General features: G+C 39.3%; 1 protein-coding gene and 1 long non-coding RNA gene across 13 annotated transcripts in view; both read left to right on the top strand.

The window, feature by feature from the left end:
- Positions 1–25,277, top strand: part of LOC101156198 (disco-interacting protein 2 homolog C) — a 201,314-nt gene that overhangs the window by 110,405 nt on the left and 65,632 nt on the right. For 7 of the 12 annotated variants that reach the window (XM_078934377.1, XM_020711269.3, XM_020711270.3 and 4 more), the window contains exons 3-6: positions 4,711–4,821; positions 8,380–8,505; positions 12,246–12,575; positions 18,089–18,184. In XM_078934377.1, coding sequence (XP_078790503.1) covers positions 4,711–4,821; positions 8,380–8,505; positions 12,246–12,575; positions 18,089–18,184 — 663 coding nt within the window. The remainder of the gene's footprint in view (positions 1–4,710; positions 4,822–8,379; positions 8,506–12,245; positions 12,576–18,088; positions 18,185–25,277) is intronic. The other 5 variants (XM_078934381.1, XM_078934380.1, XM_020711272.3 and 2 more) reach the window with 1 other exon arrangement.
- Positions 22,401–22,751, top strand: LOC144986672 (uncharacterized). The gene is made up of 2 exons (XR_013650516.1): positions 22,401–22,505; positions 22,620–22,751. It is a non-coding gene; the product is annotated as an uncharacterized LOC144986672 (long non-coding RNA).

Raw genomic sequence — 25,277 nt, 5'->3', positions numbered from 1 at the left:
GTGGGGGACTCAGCAGAACGGGAATCAGTAAGGGAGACCATTTCCCATGACCGGTTAGGGCACATGTGTCAAACTCAAGGCCCGCGGGCCAAATGTGGCCCGCCACGTCATTTTATGTGGCCCACAAGAGCATAAAGGTTTTTAATTTTTTAAAATGAAAATTGGTGTGCATTTATCCATATATATGGGGAATCTGACTTGAAATATCGGATTGGGCAACTGTACATTGGGACTTATACACTGTCAACATGACCTAACCTGACAGAATCCAATGTAAAAGGATTTATGCTAGAGTAACAAGCAAACACATGTTTTCTATGCAACTATAATTGTCACTTTAAAAAGTTGTAATAAATAAATAATGCGTTATTTAACATTAAGGAGCAGTTACATTTAATTTTCATAACATTTAGTTGCATGTATAAGTTATATATGGCCCTTTGAGGACAGCCACTATGCTGATGTGGCCCTCTGTGAAAATGAGTTTGACACCCCTGGGTTAGGGTCTGTGATCACAAAAACATCTCTCATTGGCTACAAAAAACATGTTTGTCATTATTATGATCAGAGAATAGATAGCAAACAACAAGCAGATATTGAACAATAAATAATTGATTGATTAAAATTCTGTCCCGTGACCCCAAAAGGGACAAAACCGGGTTTAGAAGATGGATTGATGGAATTCTGTCACTTCCTAAAACAGTATTTTCATTCAAAACACACACACATGCTGACAATTTATATCAATTGATCAATAAATTATTGTTGCCTGTTGTTTTAAAGAGAGTATAAAAGCTTAAAAGCATGTTAGTTAAAGCACAGGCTCTCTGGATAATAAAGTGACATTAAAATTTTGGACTGACTTCATTTCTTGGAAATGGCAGAAAGAAAGGTTTATAGTTTTTCTCCTCCACAGGTCTCAAGTGTTTTATAAAATTTCTGAGCTGATAACTTTTACATTTTTTATTTTGATTTAACTTTATACACTTTAGGTCAATGTTGCGAAATTCATTTCTTTTTGAGCAGAAAAACTTTTTTGACAGTTAAAAACCACAGAAATGTAAAGAATTTTAACAAGTTTAGACATAATTTTAATGCATTCGTAACTATATTTCAAAGTAATATATACTTCACTTCCAGCTAGCGATGCACAGGGCTCTCTTGTTCATTTTCTAGAAGGCTTCTCTTGTTGCAGTCTGTGCTATATAAACTTTTGCAATATTTATTTCTTTATTGTCTTTGATGTGGGAACATTTCCTACAGCTGAGTGTCTCAGATCTGCAAAGAGATTTTTTCTGTTTTGTGGCTCCTGACTGAGATTTAAACTGTTGGGTTAACATATGGAAACCTTTTTCATGGATATTTAAGGACAGATGTGCAGCAAATTAAATCCTATATATTATTTTTCTATTTCATCTGATTTGGTTTTAATTTGGGTTTATATGCCTTCATTTGTAAGATTGTAGCAAAATGAATTTTCTTTGTAAAAAAATGCTTAAAATCCTTGATATTAGGAAGAGATGAAAGGGTTTGAACCCATTTATTTATTTATTTTTCTTTTTTTAGTAAAGTAAGAAATGAAAGGTTTACCTAATGAAATGCTTTAGTAACAGGACCTGATCAAACAAGGTTTTCCTGGTAAGCCAGTGAGGTTCCAGCACGCACCGGACCAGCTCCTGAGTCACGCTTACATCATAAAATGTTCAGGAAAATGAGTTGAACTTGGGCAGCTGGTTTTGCAGTAGACATTGTGTCTGTTCTCGTTATTCTTTACACATTGTTGTATTTTGTTAGTTCCTAGCAAAGCATTGTGGAGACGCTTCCAGCAACCATGTTAATTATGTAAGGCAGGCTTTAAGTGCATCTTTCTAATTGGGGTGCATGGAATGATGAGGAAAATAAAGAACTGATCTAACTCTGTGCTGCTCAGCTTATTGTATAAAGACATGAGTTCCTGAGTTTATGAGTGACAGACAAACTTTGTGGACGTTTAAAAGCCATGTTGCATCTCCACAGTGCTCTCCATCCCAGCCTATAGTGATTTCACTTTAACCCAAGTTTTTCAAAAAGACAGTAAACCAAATGTAAAATTTTAACATCAAATACAAAACAAATTTTGTGGTTGATTAAAAAGTTTGATAAAAATTACTGACATTGCAGTTGTAGAGAATATTTTATTAAATCAAAGTCTTTTATTTTTTCTGTAGTGAAGTTGGACTGTTTTACTTTAGAATGAACAAAAAAACGACTTGTTTTAGTTAGATGGGTCACAGCGGTTACCTGGTGACCCCGCTCTATTTATTATCTGATCTTGTGCTTTTTTATCGTATATTTGAGCTGAAAGTCCTTTCATATTTGCATGACCTTTCATTAAAATGAGCTGATCTTATTTGTATAACACCTAAAGACACGAGAGGTTGCACTCAAACAGGTGACATTAAATCCACAGACACAAAACAACATGAAAACTAAGATTTACATTTAATATATGAAATAGATCCCTAAACTTCTGGGAATTTAAAGCCAGAGAGAGTTTCAAAAAGCCCTTCATTTACATTTAAGAGACGTCTGGAATGGAAGTACAGAGAGGACAAAAGAGAGGATGAGTTCACCAGAACATTTGTATTTTGATTGTAAAACTTCCATCTAACATTGAGATCTGCAGAACTTTGTCAAGGTTATGGAGAGTTAAAACCTCACTCAAGTTTAATGATGCAAGGCCATGGAGAGCTTTCAAAACATGAATTAATAATTCATAATGGATTTTCTGGCAGACTGGAGGGTGCGAAGGGCAGGAGTGGTGGACAGGTGTTGAGGCAGTGATGAAGGGGCGAAGAGCCGGATTCTGGGCAAGCTGCAGCCGGGAGAACAGGACTGACTAAAACTAACCGGGGGCTGATAGAAGAGTGGACTGTTTTACATTTTTTTAATCATTATGGCATCAAAAAGGCTTTATTTTTGCTAATAGTCTAGGATGTTGTTAGGCTTTGACAGCCGTGTTAATTTGTTTATCGAAATTTAAATTGCTGTCAAAAAGAAACGTCCAGATTCTCAATGGTTGATTTAAAATAGAGACCAAGGTCTGTGTCAGGACCTCCTTCCAAACACAATGGCCTGTTTTATTCTGGTTTAGATTCAGAAGGTTTGGAGAGAGCTAAAGTTTGAGAACCTTAGGACTACCAGACTGTGGTTGGAGTGGGTTTGTGGCTTTGAGAGGCAGATTTGAAGATCATCTGCATAACATCAGATGGAGAAGCTGTGTTTTTGAAGCATTAAACCAAGTAGAAGTACATTAAAAAATAGAACATAAGTATCATTTCAGGCAGAAATTAGCTAATCTTGCTTTGTTAAACTTTGGTTTAGATTTGACCGGAACCATCAATATCATCAAGATAGTTGTGTTTAGCAGTAAAACTGATTTCTTAACTCGGTTAATATTGACACCTTCCATTATTACCAAAACTCCCCTATATCTACAAAAATAGCTACAAATGTTTGTTTAAAGTTGTGGACAAGAACTTTGTGGAGGCTCTATCTGACTGAAGAAGTACAAACGTGATTTATAAAAACTTTGTGAACTCTTGTGTGGATTATTCCTGAAGAGCTGTGAGGGTGTTTGATGATTAAAGACCCGAAACACCCTATGACCTCGGGTTTATCACTGATGATGTCTCCCAAGTAGCACCTAGAGGTTCATTTCAGAACATTACATCCATGAAGGATTCAATTTTAAATTTCAGCACCAGAAATTTAAAAAACGGATTGGTTGTCATGGAGTTCCTGCTGTTGCCCTGCCCAAGTTTCCTTACTTTTTAATTTACTTCTAAATACTTCTAACTTTGAAAAAAAACATATACAGATATATCATCAAGTTATTTTTGCTTCAAGATATTTTTGAGCCTTAGTTAAAGCTGTATACCATTGTGAAAGAAGTCTACCATTGTGGGTTTATTATTCCTTTTGCATGCAACAATCTAATAAATGATGAAGAAAACTGCATTGGAGCTGAGAAGGGATGGATGAACTGGTGGGGGAAAGGGAAATCCATCCATACATCCATCCATTCGGGCTCCCCGGAGGAAACTAGGAAGCGAGGTGTTTCCCAGACCTGTCAGTGTTCCTCGGCTGCCTGGCAGTCATTAAATGGTCGGCCAACCAGCTTTGAGCGTTTCTCCTGTGCAATGTGAGCTTTAATGAAGACAGATGAGGGTGGAAGCGTTAAGGCCGACACGGACACTCATGGATTAGTCGCTGTCAGTAACAGTACGCAGTTCCCTGTAAACCCCGCATGTGCTGACACATTTTTAGTTGTTTTATATTGATAGTCTTTTATTAGGAAAAAAAAGAACTGTATATATTTTATAATTATTAAACAAGGGTTTTGGAAATAAAAAATGTGTTCTTGTTTCCTGGTTTGTGCCTGGCAGAGGCATGGTTTGTCTTTGTCAGACTGTGTTGTTGTGCTACGTCGTCATGCAGCCGGTTTTCACACATACCACTCATACCTTTTGCCTCCGTTCTGAACTTTAAAGAGAATTCATTTAGAGTGATGTGCAATAAATCCAGTGAAGACAGATACTTTGAACCAGTTGTACCTCAGTACAAATGCTTTTTGTGTGTTTTTAAAGACAAAAATTAAACACTTTTTGTTGTTCTGTCCATGTAGTCATTAAAAAGGCGGTTGTTTCAGCTTGAATTTGTCATCTACAGGAATGGATCCATCCATTGGCCAGGAAAGGAGAGCACCCGTCACCCCCACCTCATCATCCCGATACAACCGCCGGCGGTCCTCTGGCTCCAGAGACGAACGCTACAGATCAGGTAAAACGAAACTTTCAAAAAAACAACCAACTCAATTTTATGTCAGCATCCTGCAGCTGCTGCAAGACAATTTCTTTTATTTAGACTCAGCAAAAACACACAGCATGATACATGACCAGCATTCATATCCTGACATCTGAAAAACAATATCAATATTTGCTCTGATTGGGGACTTTGGGATATAACATGATTAGGACTGAACGTTATGGACTGGGACAGTTTGTCCTCAGATTTAGTACAAATCACTCCACTTAAAAATAGTTGCAAAGCACTTGAAAGTGTCGCAGAGATCTCTGATGTGAACTGCAAACAAAACACATACCGGTATGTCAAAACAGAAACCACACAGTGATTCAATGAAAGGCAACAGGGGAGAGAAATCTCCAACTGTTCATCATCCATGTCAATAATATCGAACTTTTTAACAGTGGATTCTTTCCTAATATTCAATTATGTCGACAGGAGTTCAGATTGTATGACTATTCAGGAACACTTAGCTAAATTTGGGTTCATGTTCAGAGTAATTCATTTTAAAGCTAGCTTTTAGTTCTGCATTTCACTATTAAAACCTACTAGTGAGACACAGTCAGACTTTATTAGCCGTGTTCACAGTAACTCTTGTAACATGCTACATGTTAGGTATGTTAGAGGCGTTAGCGTATTGACACCTGTAACTCCCAACCTTGATTGCAACTCATAAAAAACAGACTGAAGCAGCTAAAACAATTGTTATGGTGACTATGCTAACTCCCAACCTTGTTAATAATAAATTAGCCACATTAGTGCTTTCATGATACCACCCAAATCTGTTTGAGGCTCATTAAAATGAAAAACAGACAGACATTTTGACAGAGCACCATGAATTTCTCTAAATCACTTCAACATCAGTAAGCAACAACCAGAATGAATCTATATAAGATGCTTCAGATTGTTAGACGCACTGTTGTTTCTTGAGAAAAACAAGGCTTTTAAATGTGCCTTGTGGTGTGTTATTCTCTTGAGAGTTTTAAAGAAAGCTGAGAAAATCTATCTTCATTTATATTTCTTTTTCCTACAAAGAACTATTTTTAAACTAATCAGTGCTTCTGGACAAAGTTTGCTTTGCAAAGGCTGAAGCTTCCAGCTCTGCAAAGGCAACTTCTGAAGCAATTTCTCTCAGAGTTAAGACTGATTTAGTCAGGCTTTATGCTGTTTACAGGATCGGACTCCAACAAATCCAGTGTTTGGCTTTTGAAGAATCTCTCCCAGCATGCATAGTTCAGTAAGGCAGGACTAATTTGTCTGCTTAAACTGGTTTCCGTGTTGTCTAATTCCCAGTCTGTCAGAGGATGAGCTGTGTCTGAGATGAAGAGCAAGGTGTTTTTTTGAAGTTATAAAGTGTAGCAGTAGTTTGAGAAAAAGCACACGTGAACGTCGCATGCTCGCCTTCACCCTCTGCAGTCAGCCTCAAAGGAGCAAACGTGCGCATGAGAGTTACATGAGCTCTCTTCCCTGCACTAACACTCACACAGCAGACTAGCGTGCATTTCAAAGCTCCAGTCATTCCAACTAATGTCGCTCTCATGTCATTATAAGGCTGGAGTCGGGTTTGCTTTCTGCAGGCTGTAGACTGCACAATGTCTCATTTTCAAAACATTGGCATTCCCCCCAATTTAGTTTAAAAATACAAAGTCTCATGGGAGATGCAGTCGAATAGTAGTGCATGTTATGTGCAAACAAAGTGAGAGTAGATGGAAGCTTGGTGGTCATTGTAACCACAAAGATCTTTTCAGGTACTTTTCAGTCCAAGGTTTGCACTGGAAGTCTGCATCCCTGCAGGGGCCTGAAGGATGACCACTCCTTTCTTTAAAACACGTATATCATAGAAAAAAGTCAATTTTTCAAAGAGAGAAATAAAACTAAATAAAATAACCTAAGATGTTTGTTCTACATTATAATAAATGGTCAGTTGCCTGTCCCACAGTCATTCTAAAAGGCACTTTCATATTGACAGGTTTGCTCCTCGTTTACTCACAGCGGTCTCCTCAGTAGGTCTGCTCTCCCACATTTATCTCTTATTTTTAAAAGTAAATTGTTACTTTGGCTAACGTTTTACATTTTTGTCATCCAGGTCATACTTTTTTAATTCGCATTGCTAGTGTCATTTTCGGATGGGCGGGAGCCGGTTTAGCTCGTGTTGGTTTGCGGCGCCTTCCGTCCGTGAAACCAGGGTTTGAATCTGGGCTGCTCCCCATTCCCTTCTCTGCTTCTGTGCCGGTCCCAAGCCCGGATAAATTGAGAGGGTTGCGTCAGGAAGGGCATCCGGCGTAAAACATTGCCAAGTTAACCATGCGACTCATCCTCGACAGAGAGGTTGTTTCGCTGTTCACCCCTGATGGGAAAAGCCGAAAGAGAAAGAAAGAAAGTGTCATTTTAGGATTTTGTAAAATGTTTAGACAAAAAATTTAGAGAAATGGACACAAAATTTAAATGAAAAGGAATAGGGGAAAAATTTAGTTTTCCACCAATTTTACCACATTGCTTGGGGCAAAAATGGAAATTTACTATATTTGAAAATATCATATGCAGACAGTTAGAAAATACTAAACTAAATAAACTATTTAACCAATGTTCATATTGTTTAGATTAATCCACCCTCTCCTCACATATTTAGCGTTTACAGCGAACACAAATATCTTTGTGCATTTTTATAGTTACACTGAATTAAATGATCCCACTTAGAAAATTCTGATCAATTTTTTATTTAGAATTGTTTATAAAAAGATTATATTCATTCATCAGTGCCTCCACAAAACCAAAAGCAAAATAGTGTTCTTTAAGAGACCCACTCCAATGAAAGTCTTGTTTTGGAACTGGTCTAACATGTCCTTGTAGCATTTTTCTTAGGATGGAGGACATATAAAAAGAAATTGAGATTAAAACTACATTTCTGAGTATGTATTTATTCAAATCATGATGGATTAAGAGCAGATAAAAGCCCCCCCTTTGAAAAACCTCTCAGTTGCAACGCAGCAACTGAAATCTCACTTCCCCGCTCTATTTGGATGCATCCACTTGCAGACAAATACGTACATTAATGTCTTAATTTTCCTCGTTTCAGCTGCCATCTGGCCCAAACTGTCATGCTGGATAACTCTGATATTGCTGACCGTTTTTGTTGCACCACTAATGTTAGGTTGGAGTTGTGAGGGACTTTAAGCTAGTGGAAGAGAGGGTAAACAAAGGGATTATGGGATATCAGCAGAGAGTTACTTCTGCACCAACAGTTCTGTGCACAACTTACAGGCAAATTTCTGATAAACTTCTGCCTCTCTCCAAAAAATATGTCTTAAAAAACAACACAGGTTTTTTGATTTTGACTAAAAACTGCATAACCATATTTAAAAGGCCACTGAGAATGCTTTTATAATAGATAAAAATATAGTTGAAGTGTGACTTTAAAAATACCCAAACAATGGTAATTATCCTAATAACGGATTTTAACTGGTAAGACTCTCTATAGGGGAGATTGTGTTTCTGAAAATCTTACCCGGTGAAACTTTCTGTTTGTGTCTATAGATGTGCACACAGAGGCCGTCCAGGCTGCCCTGGCCAAGCACAAAGAAAGGAAGATGGCGGTTCCAATGCCATCCAAGCGGCGGTCGTTGGTGGTTCAGACCTCCATGGATGCCTACACACCCCCAGGTAAGGAGCCATCTCATGATGTTGTCATTTAGGCTGTTCCGTTATAGTTCAGTGACTGGTCCTTGAAGGCAGCACACTTCAGGATTAAAAGCTTTGATGCACAGTGGATTTTAACCCATTGATCCTTCTATAGAGAACAGCTGCTGTGCCACATATTTGCAACAGGCCTTAGTGGGTTTATGTCCCAAGAATTTGCACATGATGGAGAAAACGGTTGGTGCGATAAAAGCCGGCAGAGCATCGGTTGGTATTTTAGATCAGTGGTCCCCAAATTTTTTTCACGCCACGGACCGATATGACGTCGGTCAAAGCTTTCACGAGCCGGTCTTTAAGATGTGGTGGATGATAATTGTAGCAACGCTACGATGAAGGTGGGACAGAGACGTGACAATGCGAGCTTTTACTTTTTGACACGCACGACAAAGTACATCGCACAGGTGTCCTCTCCCCTTCTCACACTCATGGTGCAAAAAGGAAATACTGTCTATTAAATGGACCTTTCTTCTTTTTGGAAGTCTCAGGCTCCTTCCGTCACCTGGCTGGGCGTTTTCCCCTTGGCAAAGAAACTTTCCAAAGACGTTTGTATTTTACTCATTTTGCTAGCTCCTTCAGTTTTATTTTAGCGGTATCCTATCACGTGACCGAGAAGAGCGCCTTGGCCTGCGTCAAGAGTGACATAGACGGATGTAACGGAGAATCGAACAATTTTTCAAAATAAAACATCTTTTAGATTCTGAAATACATAAAACAGAAGTAATGTAAGTTATTTATTCTTTCTGTGCGGCCCGGTACCGAATTGGCCCGGGGACCGGTACTGGTCGGCGGCCCAGGGGTTGGGGACCGCTGTTTTAGATGACTGGGAATGAGAACTGTCAACATATGGAGATCTGATTAGAAACGTTTGCTTGAACTTACATCATTCATCAATAACCTCAACTCAAGAGGACTGAAAACCAAAGAATAAATGTAGAAAAATTTAGAGATATACAAAAATATAAATCATCACAGAACCATTGTCTTTCCTCATGAAAGCTGACAAATAATTTCCACTCAAGGAGTTGTTTTATCTGCTTATTAGGCACCACATTTTTGGTCATAGTAAATTTTAATATAACCTCATGTATTAATAAGACAGTCTTTCCTTTTGAAAGTCCATATTTTCTGGCATGTTTATTTTCCCTCAGCGGCTCTGTGTTTTGTCACAGACTGGAAATGTTGAAGATAATCAGACAGATTTCATAATCAAATGCATCAGTGAGGCTCTATGCTGGAGTTCACATACAAACACAGACCAGAGTCATGGTGTGCTGACAAGCAAGACCAGTCAACCCTAATCATTAAGGAACTGGAATCTTTTCAAACATTTATTATTAGAATTTCAGGCAGAAAAGGAAATAACTTCTTTTCTACTGAAGGTTTTTTTTTTAAGTTAAACCAAACTTTTTGCATCACTAGTCTTAGTGACATAATAAACCACATTGTTCGGCTGATGACACACATAAGACCAGAAATGTCGTCGGGGACATCTAAATAACGTACGCTCTTTGTCTTACCATAACTCTTCAACTGTTTACACGATCCACAGGAATCAGTTGATTCTGTTGCTGAAGAAAGTGGCTTATCATATCTGCTTTTCACCGATGTGCAACATATTACTAGCATAAAGTGCAGAATGGTGCAAAGCTGCTTTACTCTGTGATAGGATCTGCTGGATTTAAGTCAAATGTGTAGATGGTAAAAGAGTCACAGTAGACAAAAGAATGTAAACACTGGAAATAAAGCTCCAGTATTAAAGGGTTAACCGAAAGTTTGGTGGCTCAAGTCTGTCCAGAGACAGCTAGCTTAAATGCAACTACAAGGAGGCAGATTTCAGTGCTTTCACATGCCAGTCCAAAGTCCGGGTAAAGGCAGAGAAGTTTACTTTACCCCACTCTTTTAGTCTTCTTAAATAGAAAATTCAGTATCTAACACTAAAATGGCAGCTCCATTTTAGTTTGAAATCCGACTTTTTAAACATGGGAATGAAGAAGAAATTGCACTTCTCTGACTGCTGCCTTCACTTGTCCTTTTTGGAACTGCAACCTTTGTCAATTCAGGTTAGTGTCAAATTGAGAAGATAGGGCTCTTCCTTCTTTTGGAAAATTCCCATCATTCTTCACTAGGAAAATGTTTGGATGCCATTCCCATCCAGATGCCCACACCATCTCAGCTTGTCCCTCTGGATGTGAAATGAAAGCATTGCTCGCAATCTCAAAGAGAAATCTTAAACAAATGCTGTAGTCAGTCTCATGCAGCAGTAATATTTTCCGCCGTTCATGGCCAGACGTGAGGGTAGAATTATAAATGGAACTGAACACAGAGACTTATCCATTTGCTTCAGGGAACATTTCCATCTTTTCCAGGGGAAGCCCATGGTTTCAGACTTGGAGAAACTGATTCTGCAAATTCACGATGAATAATTAAACTTTGAAATAGTTTCATTTTAAATCTCATTCTTTAAAGATCCTTTTAAGCAAACTCGTATTTATAACATTATTAGGGTTCCTGAAGCACCCCAATACATTTCACAACTTGTGTGGAGGGAACTCTGACCTCCCTCCCATCAGGAAGCATTAGTCAACCAAGAAGAGCTTTTAAAAGCCAAATGGAGAAAGAAGTCAATCTCCCCCTAATCTAGAGCACCTCATGCCACAAAACACAAGTCCCTAAGAGACTGTTCATGTCCAAGTTTGAGATGGTTTTATCTTCATCGTGGTGGGTCAGAAAGACCATTGATGTGAGAAAGGCTATCATAGCACTGGTGAGTTTATAAATGTGTGCTTGACTGTCGGTCATTGTTGTGTGGAAAGCTTTTTTATTATCATCTAGAGAGCTTCTCACATCAGTCAATCCAGATGCTGGGGAAGAGTAGACCTCCACGCGTCTAAAACCTTAGTCACATGCATCAGGTTGACCCGTACAGGTTTTTAGGTTGTCCGGGGCAATGTAGGGTCGTAGAGAGGACTGGCTGCATCTTAAGGTACATGTCCGGTGCAGCATGCCCGTAGAAAAACATGAGCAAGAACGTTCTGGCTCTACGGGCTCACCGACCGGTCTATGACCTTGATTTTTTGTTTGTTTCTTTCTTTTTGCCCGCAGACAGCCCATATCCATCTGTAAGGGAAGTTGTGACTATCAGGATTAACTTGCATATCCACTGGTTCTTCATCAGTGATGCCTTCCTCACTTCCATCGTCTCTGTGATAGACACTGAAATTTGTTGACCAAAGTATTGAAGCACCTTAAAAAAACATCCCTGTCATTATCTGAGAGCTGACGCTGGTTCTGCTCAAAGTAAGCCTTTTTTCTTCTGCTGCAGAAAGGAAGAACCCACAAACTGACTCGGGCTGAGTACCTGTGTGTGAGAACTGGGTCACTGCTATCTGTCTCTTTGTGTCAGGGGCATTATGGAAATCTTATGCAAATCAGCCATGCAAGCATACAACCATGGATGCATTGTTTTTCACAAACTGCAGCCTCATTAAACAAACTTTAGTCTTGTCCCTGCAGAGAACAGACAATAGACTGATACATACAAACACATTTCCTGTCTGGATCCATTAAGACTTAATCATCAGCAACAAATCTGTAATGGGTCACCTGTTTTAGTGAGTTTTAATTAAATCCCGACACTTGAAAAAACATACGGATTTCTTTTAATTGCAACATTCATCACCTGTGTCACCTTCATTCTTCCTCAGACACTTCCTCAGGCTCAGAGGGTGAAGGGCAGGGCGAGGGTGATGAGGAAGAAGGTGGAGATGGAGAAGAAGAGGACGGTGGAGGCGGTGAAGGGACCTCATCCAGTCGGGAGGGGAGCATCAGTATGGAGCACTGGATTAGCCGAGCCATCCACGGCACGTCCTCAACCACGACCACCACGTCATCCACGGCCTCCTCCTCGTCTTCGTCCACACGCAGCGGGGGCAACGGGGCCGCAGCGGGTAGGCTGGCCGATGTTCTGGCTCAGCACGTCTACATCTCGGCTCAGCACCGGAACCGACACCACCATCACCACCGCCACAAGACAGGTACACCCAATGCATTCCGTCACAAATCCTGACACCTTAAGGGAACGGCGCATTCCTTTAACAGGACAGTCATTGTAGCTTCTTCTACTTTTCTAAATTATTCATATTAGCTCTTAGAGGAATTTATTTAATGTTACAAACAGAACCTGAGGTTGTAAATCAGGCAGAGTGTAGATCAGCTGTATTTCACCTATTATTTGCACTCGTACAGTCAGTGTTCTCTCAGGGCTGGAGCCTCTGGGAGACCTGAGCAGGTTTTCCAATGGTAAAAAGGCTGCAGTGAATAAGCAGCACCAACATAAATGATGGGGAAAGTTTCTACTTGAAATTTTTTACTTAAAAGTTCATTTGAAATGTTTTACATCTCAACATATTGGAAGAATCAACTTAAAAAGTTTGTTTTTCAAACCAAAGGTGGATATCCATCCATCCATCCATCCATCCATCCATCCATCCATCCATCCATCCATCCATCCATCCATCCATCCATCCATCCATCCATCACTCCATCCATCCATCCATCCATCCATCCATCCATCCATCCATCCATCCATCCATCACTCCATCCATCCATCCCTTTGAGTCTTAAGCTCACTTTACAAGTTTAAAAATATATACATATTTCTGCTTTTGATGTAGCGAACAATGAACAACCTTTGTTACGCCTTTGATGATAAAACCGAATCTCATGAAGGTCCCTGAATACCAGATCGGAAGAATAAGGCAGGAACTGCTGCTGATCTTGAAAGCTTGTCTGCACCAGTCTGTAAATGAAGCCACCGTCCTTGAGTTTATTCTTAGTAGTTGGTGAAGTGAGTTGGCAGTTGTGAAGTTTCTAATAAAAGCTTGTGAATCACCCTCCGGAAAGTTGCTGGGTGGGCTTGCCGCTGGACCTTTGAAATTTAATGTTGTGAATTGGGGGTGTTGGATGTAAAGTGGCTTAAATGGAGTGCCGTCTGCTTGTGTACAGTGTGTAAATGCAGGTTTTACAGCCCGCACACTTCCTGTTTGAAGTTGTGCGATGCCTCACACAGCTGTGGTGAAACTCTCTGCTCACCCAGGTTTCCCTCTTTATTTGTTCAATGTTTTTCTCACTTCACTTCCACTGTGCTCTTTAGTCCCGGGAATGGAAGCTCCTACTTTTAGCTCATTGTTTGTCTTGCTATAAAAAAAAATCAAAGAATTTAACTACTATACTTAAAACTTAAAAATAAATTTTCTGTTTTGCCTTATTTATATTCCAACTTTGTTTTAACCCTTGTGCTATCCTAGGCACTTTAACATTGGTAGTTGGGTCATCCAGACCCACTAGACAGTGCGCTGAACCTTTTTTCTTCAGTGATTTGGGATCTTCACTGGTGTCCATGGATTACATGAAGTCTTTCCACCTTTATCCACCTTTGTCATGGTAGGGAGAACACGTCAATGTAAGGGTGGGGTCATCTAAGATAGCACAAGGGTTAAAGGAGACGTGTCCTGAAAAATACACGTCTGCATGAATTCACTGAATTGTCTTTACTAAAGTCATATTCTTTCAAAACTGTGGGATTTACTGATTTTATGTCAATATTCCTGCATGTCCACAGTACATTCTATTGACAATTCTAAATGCTTCTGTGGCAGCACTCATCATATAATCTGGTGGTTTTATGACTTTTTACCTCAAGCTTTGTCTCTCCAAAAAAATCTAGAACTCATTGTCATTGCGATATCAACCGGTGCAATACACATATCACAAAAGGTGGCTTAAGCTGCAATAAAACAGGATTCTGAGACAGGATGCCGTGGAGGGTCTTTGGGATGAAAACTACAGTGGAGGTCTGAAGATGGGCATGTTAGACTGGTTCAGAGACAGGTTATAGAAGTTTGTGAATTGTGGGGGTTCCCTTTCTTGAACGTACATCTCACTTTAGCTGTGTCTATGCAGAGTTTTTATGTTCTCTCTGTCCACAGGTGGTCTGGTGATAGATGTGGCGTTATCTGCATCAAAATGGCCATCAAAGGTGTTTAATTCTTCAGGAAGTGATGCACTGGACAGTTCCACTGGCCTGCTCCCCCCCCTTTGTAGTTTGTGATGCAGCATAGTCCAGACACGCCCTGGGTCGTCCTTCCTCTGGGCAGTTCTGGCGGTCTTTCTGAGGTTGTATTTGGCTGCCTTGTAGGTTTCAGGCTTTCCTGAATTAAAGGCAGAGGTGCGGGCCTTGGGTTTTGCACACACCTCTGGTCCAGCCCAGGGTTTTTTTGTTGGGGAACGTGCAGGTGAGGGTCTGGGGCACTGTGTCAACAATACAGTTCCTGATGTAGCCTACGACAGAGTCTGTATACACTTTTATGTCTCCACTTGCTGCATCCTCAAACATCTGCCAGTCTGTTGCTTCAAAGCAGTATCACAAGTCATGTCATCATCACATTATTGAGGACTGATATCGCACATAGCGCCTTTTCCTCAGATTGTGTAGCCCTAATCAGGTCATTTTTACAACTAGTTGCAAACATCGTTTTTAGACGTTGGTCATTTGCCTGACAGGGTCACCATGTTGTCCCACATGTTTTTTTCTAGTCAGTCATTATACTGTCAGGAACTCACAGAGAGGATTATTTCTTCTCAACTTGAATATATCCAGACTTATTTATATTGAAATAAATGTTCCATTTAAATAGATTGATGTTAAAGTTTCAGAGGGCCTCAGTGGGATTAGCTCATTATTCATCTTGATGAACACATGATTTCAGGGAGTCTATGTGCTTCACTGAAGTTTGGATGCAGTGTGACAGATATCGCCCTGCAGAATCCATCAGCAGGACATGGCAGTAGCATTGCTGCAGGGTTTTAGGAAATGTTCCAAGCCCTTAACCTCCATTCAAAGCACATTCAGATCAAAAGTGGAAAAAAGCTTTGTGGTGCAGCCACACACCCATGTTTTCCCCTGCTGTTCTGCTGCGACTAGATGCTCTGGTGGACACAGGTTTTGTTTTCATGCTGGCGCGGTTGGTGTCCACCTCTGAAGATAACGCATGGATGGACGCACGGAGCCCCCGCCAGCTTCACCTCGCCAAAATCCAGCACCTTCATAAATCTGGTGGGATTCACATGATGTGTCTCCTGACTTGTTTGAAGCTGTTCCCACAGATTCACTGTAACTTTTTTGGTCCGAAATGTGATTCCAAGTGATTTTCTGCTAAAACCATGGGGGGCATCAATGTAAGTGTTTTTGTAGAAGAATAAAGTAAGGTCTTTGACAGTAAGACAACAACCTGCTTCAGGATTTTCTCTTTCTATGCTAGAACAAGCCGCAGATGGAAAAAAAAGTGTACTTTTTTGTCCGTTTCAGAGACTGTCTGTATATTGGAAGTTTTTAGATTCAATGTTTTATTTTTTTACAGAATTGGCAGACAAAGTGGTCCCAAAGGTTTTTGGCTGCATTACAAAGCTGAATGAATGAAAGTAACCCAACCACAACAATGGTGCATTGCTAATATATAAAGCAAATGTGGCTTCAAAGCTTCTGTCATACTTTAACAATTGGATGTTTGTAATCTTAATTGTGCAATTGAAAACTGGTTGCAAAGTTGTTTAGATGAAAGAGTTGTAGATTATCTTAAAAAATATTCATTTGGAGTTCCCTAAGGTTCTGTTTTGAGACCAAAACTAGCCTAAAATATTTGGAATGTATAAGCAAATTGATGTTTACTTTTGTACACAGTACTTACCTATTTTGTTTATGACATGATTATAAAGCATTTATTGATTAGGTAAAAATTGAATAATTAAAGCCTAAAGGTTGGCTTAATCATAGTAAATTATTTTGAAGAGACATTAATGTTTTCTGTTATTTGGTGTGAAAGACATAAAATTGTGTTTTAATTGGCATATAGAATAGAATAGAATACAAGAATAAACTCTCAAAAACGTTTGATAAACTTTATATAAACGTTTAAATCCTACATTTCACACTAGCTTTACATAAACAAATAAACTAAATGGGAAATGTGGGGAAACATGTAAAAACCAATATTGACCCAAATATCAAACTCTAGAAAGTTAGATTTTGTGAAACTATTAATGAACTGAAACTAAATCAAATATCTTGAAATTGAAATATAAAATGCAGCTTAGAGGGTTGGAAAGTTTGTATGACAATAAAAAAAAGCCTTCCTCAAAAAATTCTAACTTTTTTTAACGCAAGATGGATTTTATAACCTCAAGAGTCAATTTCTATTAGAAAGATCTTAAATAAGTACAAAAGCAGAAGTTTTTCTTTTGTAGATATTAGATAATGGAATAGTTTAGATGATGAATTCAATAAATTCTTTAAGAAATGTACCAAGGAATAAAATACATTTAATATTTTATATAAATAAAACAACGTAACTGACTAAATAATAAGTACGTATAAGTAATGTAATTAAGTTGTGATCACTTAGTGGCTATAATGAGATATTTGAAAAATATTTCAACAACTTTCTGTGAATTCTCAGATTTTCCTTTTACATTTTGTCCATGATGGGCTCAAGTAAGGAAGAGGCTTTAGCCCGATCCCTTAAAGATTTGTCATTGAACTACCAGTATTGTCCTGTATGTTCGTAGATGAGTGTACCACTTTCCAAACTAATTCATTCATTTGTTCATTTCCATTTTAGGTATTGAGTAAAGTCAAATTGCTAACATTATTTACTATATGGCTTTATGACTAAAGTCAATCAAAATGTTTGGGTGTTTTTTTCCTTTGATTGACAACACTGGCTTTGTTTTTCCCTATCTGGAAGCATCAAATATGTCTGTTTAATGTATTTTTAAAAAGGAATCATAGTTGACAGATTTTGTACCAATAGGCCTCAGGTTTCATTCCTTAGGCCTCTTTTTTCTTCTTCTTGAGTTTTATTGTTGATGTTTCTGTGTTCTGGAGTCAAATCGGAGGACAGAATCTGTAAGAACTGATGTTTTGAAGTTTTCAGTGAGCTTGTATTGTGCTGTCCGGGTTTACCTTTGGGACGTCAGCAGACGTTTTCCAGTTTTGGAAAAGCTGAGCCTGTTTTTTTTGTGCGTGTTGGTGAGTTCACATGAGGGATTCAGCTATTTTCTCATGTTTTTGCTGAACTCCAAAGCAGCGAGCTCTGATTGTGCGTTTATCCCTCACATGGCACTGTTGTTCATTCAGTTCTTATCTGAACAGTTCTGATTTCCTGTTATAATCTATTCCTATTCCCTCTAGATCCCCCCAACTGGTCCTTTCATAGATCAATATTTTCACTGAAGCTTTTAATCGTGAGATTGACCTTGGGTTGAGTTTTTGGTCAGATATGTAGGATTAATGATTTTTTAAGTGACAAACGCGAATCTCTGAATTGTTTGCCTTCATATGAGCAGAATAATTTGCATTTTTTGACTCCTAAAGTGTGCAAATGTGGCTTTAATGTGTCAGAAGAGCAGATTTACAGATCTCAAGGGAGAAGCCTCTTCAACGCAGCTCAGTTTTTTGTTCAGAGATGACCTCCTTGTTCCTCACATGCAGGCTTTTTGGCCCACCTCTCCTTAAGGAAGAGGAGGAGGAGGAGGGCACTTCCAGCCGATGTGGCAGAGATCGGAAGCTCTGCTCCACAGCGCTCCGGTAAGTTGGAGATAGGAGCATGGCTAATGGAAAGCCCTTTACTGTGAGTCAAACTCCCAACATCCAAAAACACAAATGGGATGTTGCATTCCCTTCCCTCCCTTTTTCTTCCCGTACCCTCCATCGTACCCAAGCTCTCCCCTTCAAGTATTTCTCTTAAAGGCAAATCTTTGCTTGGCCTCTTGAAGCGCACGTCAATGCTTCAGCCTTGAGAGCATTGAGCAAATGCCTGGAAAGCAAAAAAAAGCTGTGGCTTGCAGCTTTTTGAGAGCTTGAATTGTTGATGAGAGAATCAACAATTTATCAGGTTGTATGAGTCCCCCCTTGTTCCGAGGATCTTTTGTTTGGTCTTTATTGGTTTGGCTAATTATGCTGCGTGTTTCTGCTGTTTGCTCAGTCAGAAGCAATCTGCTTTCACAAAAACATTTCTTCCACAGGCCTCAATTTTGCAGAGACCTGATGTTCTCCCTCTGTTTGGTTTTTCTGTCTGTGGAATGGAATAATAAATATTGTGTCACATAAATTGATTCCAGCATTTATCTGAAACTGAAGGTGAGGAAAAGAGGTTTAGAACCTTGCAATAATATGGAGTCATTCTTCTCTGTTTTGGTGAGTTAAAATAAAGTCAGCTCATAAGGATGCTTTAGTGAAGTAGGTTCTATTTTTCATAGAAAATATAATTGTTGGACAGTTTAAAAAAGTGGAAAAAACGTATGTTTTTCATTATTAGACCTAAGAATAAACAGTTTCTTTTCATTACTTTGGAAGAGTCTTCATGTTTGTAAGGTTCAGACTGATGACAGTTTCTGTTGCCGGGTAAAATTCCTTTTTCCAAGTCTGGTTGATGGATGACATTCATCTAAGGATGTTAATGGTAGGAGGTTTTCAGTGAATGAGACAAAAGCAAAGAATTCATCTCTTGTCTCTTATTTTAAAACACTTGTAATGAACTGTCCTGTGAAATACCAGCAGCTGTTTCCGATTAATATTGTACTTTTACAGATTACTGCCCTAGTTGATTTATTACTATTATACATTTACTTTAAAAAGTCTTAGTAAAACTCGGTGGGGGTCTAAACTTCTGCTGGTGTGAAACGACGACCGGCTGTCAATTCAGACATTACAAACATTTGCCATTAAATTCAAATGATAGAAAATGTAGGGAAAGTGATTTATTTATTTATTTATTTGCAAAACAATCATTGAGAGGAAAAACCTGTTTAGGAAGCTGAATGCTTCCTAGTCCATCCCTTTAGATATGGACATAAAACAACAAGAAACTGCATAAGATAGTTTCAGGGTAAAAAAAAAACATCTGATTGTTGATTTAAAAAAAAATCAAAAATATTTTCTGTATTTATTGTTTGTTAAATGTATAGCCCAGTGTCTTGGAAATCATCCTTCATTGACCTGCCTTAGATTGCTTCCATGGGTTGATTCTAACTTGAATTCACCCAAAACATTCATCTATTTTCTGAATCCGTTTTATCTATTGGCCTAACCCGGCCACTTTTTGGGGAGGGAGGCAGGGAACGCCCCGAACAGGTCACCAGTCTGTAGCAGGGCCACAGTCACGCACCCATGGACACTCATTTACACCCAGTGACAACTTAGAGTCATCAATTCACCTATGAAGCATGTTTTTAGACTGTGGGAGGAATCCGGAGTCCCTCGAGAAAAACCCACGCATGCATGGCGAGAACATGCAAGGTCTGGGACTTGAACAAGAGCAAGAGGACTAACCACTGCGGCACCGTTCAGCCCCCAAAACAGAAAAAAACATAATTCATGAAATTCTAAACAATTATATTTTGATCTAAAGAATGCTTAATTAATAAACTTGGCTTTTTATCAAATCTGTGCAACCAATTCATCTTGGCCCAGCCCCAAGCCCCCACAGAGGTCCTCACAACTGACAGACTCTGGCACCCCCTCCCCCTCAAGGCCCTCCACCACAGGAGGGGGGTAGCAAGATAAACAGAATGACATGCCAGCGCAGCAACACCTGGAAACACAGATTTGTGGAACATATAGGGCCTCGGATGGCGTTCAGATGGTTGAGTAGCCAGCACCAACCATGACCTTGGGGGCAGCAACAGAACCACACAATTAACAAGAAAACCCTCAAATGGAAGGCCAACTGCTGGTATTGGGCAGAGGGGGCCTGGTTCCAAGTTGATTCCCAGCTTCGCAATAAGCTTCGTCCAGGTTCTTTGGGCAAGAACCTTCACGCTACTGCCTAACTATGTAGCCACAAGCGGGGTTGTGTCAGGAAGGGCATTTGACGTAAAAATCTCTGCCAAACCACCCTGCAAATCAGTGAAAGCGGATACACTGTGGCGACCCCTGAAGGGATATGCAGAAAGATGAACAACAAAAAACTAAAAAAAAAATAAAATAGAATATTAGGCATAAACCCAGCTAAAAAATGGGCTAAACTGTTTCGTAGACTTCTAGTAATTAAGTTAAAGGTCAGTCCTTGCATGTTCATCAATCAATCTCAGCTTCTTCTGTGCCTTTCAGCAGCTCTTTTCATGCTACAGGAACAGAAATGGATCTAACTATGTAGATGTGTGAGATGTGTAGACTGGCTGTTGGAGAGCTGAAAGCACAGCTGCTATAAAAGTTAATAAATCTATTGGAAATCATTACATATTTCCTAGTAAAATAATATTATTGTTGTCTCCAGTTCTGCACCCTCTGATTAGTATTCCTGATTAGCATGCCCATCCTGCTGCAGCGTTGATATGCAGGCCGTGTCTGGATGAGAAATCCTGGGTTTTTCTCATCTGCTGCGCCTCGGCGCTTCGCTAGAAAACATCTTCCTCCGTGTTTTTTGCTTTGTTTCTCCTAAAAGTTGCTCGGATTTAACCTTCTGTCTTGCCACAAATCAAGTGAGGAGACAGTAAAGGAGTGAAGAAGAACAGACATGGACAAATATTTAGAAATAAAAGTCTAAATGACAATCACAGTCTGGCCTAGAATCGTTTGGACAGTGACACGAGTTTTATGTTAGCTGTGTAGAATCTTCAGGACATAATTTTTTAATCAATATTAACCTAAAGTGCAAATTCTCAGATGTAATTTGAGAGTATCCACATCCAAATGGGAACAAAGGTTTAGGATTTACAGCTATTTAATCTGTAGCCACCTGTTTTTTCAATCGACCAAAAGTACTTGGACAAATACGGAGCCCGTGTCCTGACATTAAGATATAAAAATATATCTTGTTCCCACAGATTAATATCTTGTTCCCACAGGTTATTATGTCGTTCGCACGAAATACTATTCCGTTCCCACAAGATACTATTGCGTTCCCTCAAAATACTATTCCGTTCCCTCGAAATGATTAACTCGTGCGAACGCAATAATTATTCACGTCATAAGTCATTCACGCGGATATGCTCTCTGTACGCCGGCAAAAGCCGCTTTCAGCGGTAACTTCCGTGTCTCTGTGACCCATATTCGTTCAAAAAAAGGAACATGAAAAACAAAAATGATCACTTTATTACTGTCTCAATGAATATAAGAAAAATATCAAAAGATTTATGATAACTAGGCTGCTTTGTCAAACGATAGCTCCTGCTAGGCTACTACTAGCTCCGCCGCAGAGCTCTTTGATGTATGCCGGCATTTGGGCAACTGGCTGGTCTGTTGTCAGACAGCTGATATTGTAGTTTAGGGTCGAATAGGAATAATAATATTCAGGACTTGTCTTTTATTGACTTTAGCAGTCAGTATCTTTACATTCGAAGGCTATTAGGCTACATGCTAACTGACTAGCCGATCATTTCCTGTTATTAATTTACGTCATAGATTTACAGCAGATACCTTCACATTTCTGTCTGTGTGTGTCTCATTACATTGCATTGAAGACACGCAGGATGTTTAGAGAACAGATTTATTTATTTCAAAAAGCACAAAAGCATCCATCGTATTCACGTTTATTCACATGGTGATGTACGCCCTCAGTCATCTTGCTGCAAAAGCCGCTTCCTGCCGCTACTTCCGTGTCTCTGTGAGCATTCAATAGGGGTAAAAATAAAAGCAAGAATGGTCGATCTGTTATTTTCTCGATGAAAATCTGAAAAATATCATATTAAGCTGGCTGCTTCGCCCAAAGCACTTACCTTTAGCTCGTAGCATAACAACAATAGCACTACGTCACGTTTCCCAGCGTGCTTTGCTGCCAATCACTGGCCAATCACCGTGTCCCTGTGACCAAGGTCTAACAACAAGACCAATGATTGGCCAGTGATTTGCAGCAAAGCACGCTGGGAAACGTGACGTAGTGCTATTGTTGTTATGCTACGAGCTAAAGGTAAGTGCTTTAGGACATGCAGCCAGCTTAATATGATATTTTTCAGATTTTCATCGTGAAAATAACAGATCGACCATTCTTGCTTTTATTTTTACCCCTATTGAATGCTCACAGAGACACGGAAGTAGCGGCAGGAAGCGGCTTTTGCAGCAAGATGACTGAGGGCGTACCAGATCACCATGTGAATGAACGTGAATACGATGGATGCTTTTGTGCTTTTTGAAATAAATAAATCTGTTCTCTAAACATCCTCCGTGTCTTCAATGCAATGTAATTAGACACACACAGACAGAAATGTGAAGGTATCTGCTGTAAATCTATGACGTAAATTAATAACAGGATATGATCGGCTAGTCAGTTAGCATGTAGCCTAATAGCCTTCGAATGTAAAGCGACTGACTGCTAAAGTTAATAAAAGACAAGTCCTGAATATTATTCCTATTCGACCCTAAACTACAATATCAGCTGTCTGACAACAGACCAGCCAAATGCCGGCATACATCAAAGAGCTCTGCGGCGGCGCTAGTAGTAGCCTAGCAGGAGCTATCGTATGACAAAGCAGCCTAGTTATCATAAATCTTTTGATATTTTTCTTGTATTCATTGAGACAGTAATAAAGTGATCATTTTTGTTTTTCATGTTCCTTTTTTGAACGAATATGGGTCACAGAGACACAGAAGTTACCGCTGAAAGCGGCTTTTGCCGGCGTACAGAGAGCATATCCGCGTGAATGACTTATGACGTGAATAATTATTGCATTCGAACGGATTAATTATTGCGTTCGAACGACATAATTATTGCGTTCGCACGAGTTAATCATTTCGAGGGAACGGAATAGTATTTTGAGGGAACGCAATAGTATCTTGTGGGAACGGAATAGTATCTTGTGGGAACGGAATAGTATTTCGTGCGAACGACATAATAACCTGTGGGAACAAGATATTAATCTGTGAGAACAAGATATATTTTTATATCTTAATGTCAGGACACGGGCTCCGTAGACAAATGACTCAGAAGGTTGAAAAGAAAAGAAAAAAAACGCTGCATGGGCGCTTCCCTCATTAACCTGTCATCACTTAAACAGTTATATGGTCTGGAGCTGATTTCATGTGCGGCATTTTTTTATTTGGAAGTTGTTTCCGATAACGCACAACATGCGGTCAAAAGGTCCCTCAATGGAGGGGAAACAAACCATTCTTAGGCTGACAAAGAAGAAGAAATCTTTTAGAAAGGTAGCAGAAATGTTAGGAGAGGCCAAGTCAAGAGTTTGGTACATACTGAGAAAAAGACACAGCTCTGATGAGCTTAGGAATGTAAAAAGTCCTGGACATCCATGAAAACCAACAGTGGCGAATGATCGCAGAGTCCTGTCGATGGTGAAGAATAATCCCTTCACAATATCCGCTGAAATGAAGAACAGTGAGCAGAGGAATTTTTAATTCCTCCATAAAGAGAAGACGTCATGAGAGTTAATACAAAGGCTTCACCACAAGGTGCAAACCATTGATCAGCTTCAAAAACAGAAAGGTTGGAATTGACTTTGCCATTATCCACCTGAGGAAGCCAGCTGAGTTCTGGAACAGCATTCTTTAGAAAGATGAGACTTATATCAACCTGTACCAGGATGATGGGAAGAGGAAAGTTTGGAGAAGATCTGGAACAGCTTATGATAGAAAGCGCAGCACATCTTGTGTGAAACATGGTGGAAGCAGCGTGATGGTATGGGCATATAGGGCGTCCAGTTGCAAGGGTCACCTGTATTGATTGAAGATGTGATGAAAGACAAAAACATCCGGATGAATTCTGAAACAAACAAGTGGAATATTCTTCAATGGTAGAGTCAGTCACCAGATCTAAACGCAATTGAGCGTGCATTACACTTGCTCAAGACAAAACTTAAGGCATAAAGATCCGCAAACAAACAACAACTGAAGACAGCCGCAGTTAAGGTCTAGAAAAGCATCGCAAAGGAGGAAACCCTGCGTTTGGTGATGTTCATGGGTTCCAGACTTCAGGCAATCATTGCCTGCAAAGGATTCTAAACAAAATACTAACAGGCAAGTATAATTTTAGTTATGTTTTTTTTGTCCAATTACTTTTGAGTCCCTGAAATGAAGAGCAATTGCACATAAATCTGTTATAATTTCTTATGTTTCATTATATATTTGTGTTCCAACCCCTTGAATTAAACTTTAAAGTCTGCATTTTACTTCTGTTGTATTTGTTTTCTTTTAAATCCAATGTAGTGGCCTACAGAAGTCAAATAATCAAGATTGTGTCCCTGTCCTAATATTTCTTGGCCTAACTGTACCTCATTTAGGACATTTTCTGTCTTGCTGAATAAACTGCTAATGTACATAACAATAGCAGAGACAGAATGAACCACCTGAAACTGAGAACCTGTTTTAATGCTTTTCTCTCCATGAAAGTAGCAGATCTTGATTTCTTTTTACTCCATAACTGCATTTTTGATGTGATGAACAGCAGCTGAAGCTGTTGAAGATCCTTCTGTGGAAAACCTGTCAAAATGCAAAGACTTCAATTTACACAGAGACAAAAGTTCTTTTAACTTTTTTGGTAAAAATAGTCATTTTTTTCCCATATTCTTTTTGTGTGTGTGTGTGTGTGTGTGTGTGTGTGTGTGTAGGAGGTGAGAATATTCATTTATCTCCCTCATGACCTCCTCTTCGCTGGAAAAAGTTCAGCTGACATAAATTAAAGCTATAGTTTTGACTCTAATTGTTTTTTTTTCTTGCTTAAATTTTTCCTTCT

Source organism: Oryzias latipes, chromosome 17 (genome assembly GCF_053564925.1).
Source record: "Oryzias latipes strain Hd-rR chromosome 17, Olatipes_Hd-rR_3.1".
In the NCBI taxonomy this organism is placed as follows: domain Eukaryota; kingdom Metazoa; phylum Chordata; class Actinopteri; order Beloniformes; family Adrianichthyidae; genus Oryzias; species Oryzias latipes.
The sequence above is the reverse complement of the archived record's forward strand: the minus strand, read 5'-3'. Positions and strand labels throughout refer to the sequence as shown.